This window comes from Armigeres subalbatus, chromosome 2, assembly GCF_024139115.2.
Source record: "Armigeres subalbatus isolate Guangzhou_Male chromosome 2, GZ_Asu_2, whole genome shotgun sequence".
Classification (NCBI taxonomy): domain Eukaryota; kingdom Metazoa; phylum Arthropoda; class Insecta; order Diptera; family Culicidae; genus Armigeres; species Armigeres subalbatus.
The window spans coordinates 18,596,966-18,603,854 of record NC_085140.1 but is presented as its reverse complement, the minus strand read 5'-3'; the positions used below and the strand labels follow the sequence as shown (position 1 = coordinate 18,603,854).

Sequence of the window (6,889 nt, the reverse complement as noted above, 5' to 3'; positions counted from 1 at the left end):
GGTGCAGAACGACTTGGCGAGCGTGGGGCGTATCCGAGGATGGAGAGATGCGGCCTCGAACCGTGCATTGTGGCGTCAAATTGTTGATTCAGTGTTATCTGTTTAGATGTTAACTAAATAAATGGGCACGCCGCGTCCACGCAAGGTACCCAGCATCAAATGTAGTCGTGGACACGTATACGTATGCATTACTCCATTTGAAGCTGCGTACTTTGCGTGGACGTAGCGTGCACATAGCTTGAAAAACCGCAACGTAGACATCGGACATTGATTTCGGAATTCTTCGTCAATAGAAGGAAAGCGTCAAACAACATTAATTCCAGTTCGCCATATATTGGAAAGCACATCTTAGCATGAAGCATAATATAACGCGCACCACAACTTAGTTCCTAATTCCCAACTCTGCAACAATTCCTACTGCGGATTCTGCGGTTTGGACCATTCGACATTCAAGATCAAATGATCGTAGCCGTGCCCATTGAGAAGCTCAATAGCAGTAGCAGCGTCGCGGCGAGATTTGAAGTGTACGTAGGCGAACCCTTTGCACAAACCGGTGTTCTTGTCGCGAGCCAAAAACATCTTGCTGTGCGGACCAATCCTCTTCACCAACTCCTCCAGATCGGCTTCCGTCATCGCCTCCGACAGATTAGAAATACGGATGGCAGTGGTGTCGTCGCGTCCTCTCGGGTTGCCACCCATACCCGGCTTCTGGCTTTCGCGCATACTCGGGGGAACGTATTTGCCGCTCTTCGTAGTTGTTGGGGCCATTTCTTGGGGCACTGGAATTGTAAAAACAGTAAAAATATGATTCTGCTTCACAATATCGCAGTTGAAAAAAAAAATGAATCTGGCGTGATTTTTGAAAACGTCGTAAATCCAAAAGAGAGCCTCTCGTTGTTTACTTTCTCTTTCGATTATTACAAAGCCATTCTAACATTCACATTGGATTTTCCAGCACCGATCTGAAGAAAATGGCTTTGTCTAGTGTGCTGAGGTGAAAATATTGCAACAAATTTGAAACTAGCCTAAATATTAGCAAAAGGGAGCGTTATGAAAGAGAGTCTCTCATTTGGACTTACGACGTTTTCAAAAATCACGCGAGGAATGTTTATTTAATTTTTTTGGATGATGGAATATGAAATTAGGGTATCCAATCATGGTTTGAACTAGTGAAAAGCGTATCATGGTTTGAACCATTTTGAAATCATTAGAAATTACCATCTCATTGGCAGGAAATGAACCTAAAACAGTATGAATGGCATATTTAGGTATACTGGAAGTGATAGAGTTTATTTAAACATTCGTACATATTGTTTAAGTAATAAAATGGAGCGATTTAAAAAGTCCTGAATTTTCGCTAAATCCCCCCCACCAGTGGCATAATTTCAAAAAGCTCGTAAAGGACGCATTTTATGACACAGGAGTGAGATCAATATATCAAAAGAACACTATTTTTATCTGTAATCGATTGAAATCATCATACAATTGAGAAACAGTTTTAAATAGTTAAAATAGTAACATTTATACAAGGTAAAAACTGATCATGGTTTGAACTAAATTCGTACCATGGTTTGAACTTGTAAATGCAGTCATGTTCTGCCGCTGTCCGCTAGGAGCGCTGCATGCGCCTAGCTGGAGAATTTTGTTTACATTTCCAATATGAAAAAATCGCAATTTTCATATCGATAATTTAGAAGATTTTCATACGTTTCGAGTTACTAATCTAATGCGAGAAGATAAATAGTATAACAAATTTGCTTTTCTATAGATTTCCTCAGCGTTTCATGCATGTGATTAGTATTATATATAGGAGCTGTTGCAGGTTGCATGGTACGAATTTAGTTCAAACCATGAACAGTGTAGTTCAAACCATGGTACGAATCAAAGTTATGTAATTATTAAGTTTTTTCAATGAAACTAAGCATAAATATGTGCACCCAGGATGTTTTTAGAAAGATAATGAACTAAGCTTCCATATAAACTAGAAATCGCAGTTGTAACATGTCCCTTTAATGAAATAAATCAACTTTGTTTTGACGGCTCATCTGAAACCCGCCATTTGGTTCAAACCATGATTGGATACCCTAATGCAATATTGAATAAAAAAGAGAAAACTCAAATAAAAGAAAAGAAATGTGAAACATTATAGAAAAAAAAATAACATCCTATTAAAGCGAGATGCCCTATATGCCACGGAAAAAAGAATAACAGGCATAATTTCGATAAAATACTATCTAAATGCAAATATTCCGAAAGACTTTAAACTGCTTAGAGCCAACAGTTTATAAACAAAATGATTACAACAGTTCCCCATGCAAAGGTTATCAATCTCACCTTGTATAGCTGGTTTAGCTTTTCCAGATTCGTACTGCGCCCTGTATGGGCACTGCACTGACCAATGTTCGCCCTCGCAATTCCGACACTTGGCAATGTTCTTTACCGAATCTAGCGGATTTTCCGACTTTTGCTCCTCCTCCTTGTTGCTAACAAACTGCATGTAGATATCTTCCGAAACCATTGTTGTGCCTGGGTTCGGTCCGGGCTTATCATTCTCCGAGTCGCCGAATTTTTTCCAGTTCTTACGCTTGGCGATGCTCTTCGGAACCACCAGTCGCGTTATCTTATACGTCCGAACCACCTTCACCTTTTTGTCATCTTTGTATTTATACTCGGTGACGACCTTTTGGCCATTTTCGATAATTTCCGTCGGCGGCGGCAACGAGCCGGAATCTAACTCCACTTCATCGGCCCAGGAGGATTTGATTTCGTCTAGCGCAGGCATCGTCTGAGGGAAAGACAAAGAACCACGAGAAAAAAAATGACAGCTTGCAAAATGCTTTCGTGTCTGCTTGGCATATTTTGTTAGATGACGAAACGTGATTAACACCAATTTTATTTTACAAAATATATCTTCGCGAAGGTTTCACTCAAGTGAAACAAAAAAAAAACTGTTTAGATTGGAACTTACACTTCCTTTTGCAACTTTTTAACTGATTATTTATAAAGAAATTTTGCACAAAAACCGTAAAAATAACTTTTTTCGTGCCTACGATTTTTACCAGCACTACAAAAATGGCCGATCGAGCGAATGACAGTTCTGTCAGAATTTAGTTTCATGTCGACTTAGTTTTATGTCGACCTGAGATGAGATAAACACGCTCGTTTGGCTCAACTCAAATTTGGGTCAGTTTAACTCAAAATCGTAAAAACTGGCTCAAGACAAAATGCCAGTGAGCTTTCCTCCAGCTAGTGTCAAAAAGTACAGTGACCGATTGATTTTTACACACCGACAAGCTGCCATTACCGAGCGTGGAAAGCTGGATACGTCTAAGAGGAAGACTCAGATACAGGGTGTAAAAGCGAAATTTCCAAATTCGAGACCGTCACGAAATTAGGATAGATTTCAAACGCTAATAGCGTCTTTATCTTTCGATGGATTTTCGAGATTTGCTTATCAATAGATTCGGAAACTCTCCAGCAATTTGCCAATTCTATTGATACTATTGATTATCAACGTTAAACTATTGAAAATGTTATTTCTTTCCAAACCGGGTGAAAAATTCAATTCCGTTCATAAATCCCCAACACGGACATCAGATTGCAGTAAGGTACGGTCCTTTTGATCCACTGCTTCGTTTTCCCTGTGTATAAAAGCCCCGTGCACAGATAAACAGACGTCTCACTTAGAACAAATTGCAATCAAAATCATCGTCACGGAAACATTTCCGCCCAATGCTAAAATCACTGTGTGTGGCCAAGCGGAAACCAGATGGCGGTAGTGCGCAAACGTCAAACCCAAGCAAAATCGATGGGAGCGCCATCGGTGGCCGATTGACCACCTACAGAAAATTAAATCAACCGTTAAAAAGGTGAACGATGTAACATGTGTTGAGTGAGACGTCTGTTTCTCTGTGCCCCGTGTTTCGCGTTTTCATTTGTTGACAAAAAAAACTATGTAGCAGGATAGAAGAAATTTCGAGCGACTTCAACCTGCTCATTAGAAAGCACTAATGATGTTAAGAATTATTAAATCTTACGGGCTTAAATAACAGATATTCATTTTTTAAAGTTCATTTCATGTTCTTCGATTAAATAAATGAGTGATTTCAGGCTTCTTTACGGTTTTGAGTTTTTTTGTTTAATTGAAATGAAAAACAAATAAAAATAATTATTTACATTATCTCGGTAAATCACCTCGCCGAGCACTTCGGCAAAGTATTACCGAACGGCACGGCAAATTTTGACAGCTGGATGTTTTCGTAAATTTTACGACCAGTCGGTAATTTAAACTTTTGCCGAGATTTTCACCGAGATCTCAGCTGTTGGATTCTCGGTAATTTATTTTACCGGCCTCGGCGAAAAAAAATTAAGTGTGTGTGCCACACATAATGGATATGATTGGATTTTTTTCAGTGTACAAATGCCAATTTTGTTTTTTGTTCTTTTCATGTGGATACTGTTGTAAGAATTTTGTTTCGATTCTTTACTTTTCCGATTCAGTGAACGGAATTTAACATGTGATTGACATACACGTAAAAAAATTTAATGTTATTTATTATTAAGATTTCTAATACTTTTTTGCCAAAGCAGGCGCCTAATGATATGTATAAAAAAAACTTATACATCGCATTAGTCACATACATTCCGAAACTTATACTTTTCATTAACTTACGAATGTTATTAGCACAGACAAACAGACGTAACACTAGAGAAATTTCCATCGACCATGACTTCAACGATCAATTTGAATTTGATCGATTGCGCGTTTCACAACTAGAGGCGCTAGCGTCGTAATCCTTCGAGTTTGACATTTCACTCCAGCGCCTTCTGGTGACAATGTCATACGAAACATTGTTTCGTGCAACATGCTCGCAAGATGGTGGTAGAGGAGTTGGACGATGGATTTTTTTGAAAAATGTCCAAACTGTTACGTCTGTTTGTCTGTGTTATTAGCTTTTTGATATGCGATCATTCATTAGGTGGCATAATTAAGAGTATAAGAATTTTTGAATGGTTTTTTGCCATAACATATATTTTTTTACGTGTAGAAAAAAAAATTTCTTTTGAACACGATCCAACCTTAAATCATGAAATTTGTTTACTTATAGGTCCTTTTGAAAAGATAATCGAGATTTTCCCATGAGTCTTTTTGCATACTATTTGCACTGGGGCCAGCCACCCGCATGAAACGGTTGCGGATCTCACCGCGAGACTGCGTTGCGTGTGATGGGTGATCTGATGGCATCAGGTAAACGTCAAGTTGTCACATAAAAAATAGAAAAGTGAATGCGGCGTTTCTCAAGTTTTTACCTGAATAAATACAAACCGAGATTTAATCAATATTATTCCTCTTTAGTAAATCTCAACTAAAATGGTTAAACTTACGCCGGATCTGATTAATCAATCAATGCAGTATATGAATCCCTGTCGGGATCGTGAATTAGATCTACGCGGTAAGTGATGTTTATGGCTCAAAGATGTGTAGAGGTTAACATTTTGAGCGGAATGTTTGGACTTTTGGCAGGATACAAAATACCACAAATCGAAAACATGGGAGCAACGTTGGATCAGTTTGATACGATCGATTTCTCGGATAACGATATTCGCAAGTTAGATGGATTTCCACATTTACCTAGACTGAAGTGTTTACTGCTGAACAATAACCGGATTGTGTAAGTCCTAATTAAATCTTCATAGAGGAGGCAAGAGGAGAGGAGACACTGTTTTCTCCAGTTTTTAATTTATAGCAGAATATTCATAATAACAAAGAAAATTCTTTTATTACATTGACCTAAAATATGGGGTAACCTATAGGCTTCCGTTATGACAATAAATAAATAACAATTACAATTACATTGCTTCTATTTTTTAGGAGAGTTATTGATACTCTGCATGAATCGTTGCCAAATTTGGAAAGCGTAATACTGACGGGAAACAACGTTCAAGAGCTTGGAGATTTAGAACCGCTCACAAAACTGCCCAAGTTGCAAACCCTCTCGTTGTTGACGAATCCCGTCTCAACGAAACAGTATTACCGAGAATATGTGGCTTTTCGGTTTCCCAATTTGCGGCTGTTGGATTTTAGAAAAATCAAATTGAAGGAACGGGAAGCGGCCAAGGAGCTGTTCAAAAGCAAGAAGGGTAAAGAGCTGCAGAGAGAGATCATGAGAAAGGCGAAGCTTGCGATGCCGGCAGTGGATAAACCGATGGTTCAAAATGCGACGACAGCCGACATTCAGAGGATCAAAGAAGCCATCAAGCGGGCCACGAATTTGCACGAGGTGGAACGGTTAACCAGGATGCTGCAGTCGGGGCAAATAACGGGCGATTTCAACTTCAATGGTAAATTGAAACGTTTGGTCAGTTGCGATATTTTTTATTCTTTTTTAGGCAACGGAAACGCGTGGTTCGACAGGACAATATACAGCAGGAGGTTCCAAAATGAATGATTTCATTTGTGAGCAAAACGTATTGACGCTCGGTTTTATTGCAGATCGATCTCGCTTGAATAGGACCAAACATCTGGGATAGCAATATTGCAAAATTCACTTATTCTGTAGCGTTTTATTTGGCACATTTACTAATGCATACTATTTGATTTCATTTGTTCGTTCCAGGTCATATGATGGAAACCGATTAATGGCGCTTTCGCTAATCGGAAAAATAAGGTTGATTTGTTTCCTATTTTAACAAATTTACAAATAAGAACAGATACAGATACACATGAAAATAAAAAGCTTTGTAGAGGTCGAGAGAGCTGAAATAAAAACATTTCTATGAACTTAGATTATCAGGTTCATCGTTTATATTTGTAGCGTTTTCTCCGAAATTAAGGGCGGGCCACCTTCATGATCATGCATGCTGTTTAGTCCTCCGACTTTTTTAATGA

The 6,889-nt window shown here is 38.6% G+C and overlaps 2 protein-coding genes across 3 annotated transcripts; one reads left to right on the top strand and one right to left on the bottom strand.

Annotated features, from left to right (window-relative positions):
* Window positions 1-317: 317 nt before the first annotated feature.
* On the bottom strand, window positions 318-3,118 carry LOC134214091 (eukaryotic translation initiation factor 3 subunit G). Its single transcript, XM_062693529.1, has 3 exons — window positions 2,969-3,118; window positions 2,335-2,785; window positions 318-779 (listed from the first exon to the last, which is right to left on the bottom strand). The coding sequence occupies exons 2-3, from the start codon at window positions 2,780-2,782 to the stop codon at window positions 415-417; spliced, it is 813 nt and encodes a 270-aa protein (XP_062549513.1). The 5' UTR covers window positions 2,783-2,785; window positions 2,969-3,118; the 3' UTR covers window positions 318-414.
* A 2,113-nt stretch (window positions 3,119-5,231) lies between these two features.
* Window positions 5,232-6,785, top strand: LOC134214090 (probable U2 small nuclear ribonucleoprotein A'). Of its 2 annotated transcripts, none has more exons than XM_062693527.1 (4): window positions 5,232-5,453; window positions 5,525-5,672; window positions 5,873-6,433; window positions 6,494-6,631. In XM_062693527.1, the coding sequence occupies exons 1-4, from the start codon at window positions 5,372-5,374 to the stop codon at window positions 6,510-6,512; spliced, it is 810 nt and encodes a 269-aa protein (XP_062549511.1). In that variant the 5' UTR covers window positions 5,232-5,371; the 3' UTR covers window positions 6,513-6,631. The 2 variants fall into 2 exon arrangements, with proteins under 2 accessions (XP_062549511.1, XP_062549512.1); XM_062693528.1 differs by having other exon boundaries at window positions 5,235-5,453; window positions 5,873-6,342; window positions 6,618-6,785.
* Window positions 6,786-6,889: the final 104 nt, after the last annotated feature.

What these genes read in the sequence shown, in the direction of transcription:
- LOC134214091 (XM_062693529.1), bottom strand. Translation starts at nt 2,782, where the DNA reads ATGCCTGCGCTAGACGAAATCAAATCCTCCTGGGCCGATGAAGTGGAG. An exon ending in AGCTAAACCAGCTATACAAG is followed by an intron (nt 780 to 2,334) that starts GTGAGATTGATA and finishes TTACAATTCCAG; the next exon opens with TGCCCCAAGAAATGGCCCCA.
- LOC134214090 (XM_062693527.1), top strand. Translation starts at nt 5,372, where the DNA reads ATGGTTAAACTTACGCCGGATCTGATTAATCAATCAATGCAGTATATG. An exon ending in TCGTGAATTAGATCTACGCG is followed by an intron (nt 5,454 to 5,524) that starts GTAAGTGATGTT and finishes GACTTTTGGCAG; the next exon opens with GATACAAAATACCACAAATC. An exon ending in CTGAACAATAACCGGATTGT is followed by an intron (nt 5,673 to 5,872) that starts GTAAGTCCTAAT and finishes TCTATTTTTTAG; the next exon opens with GAGAGTTATTGATACTCTGC.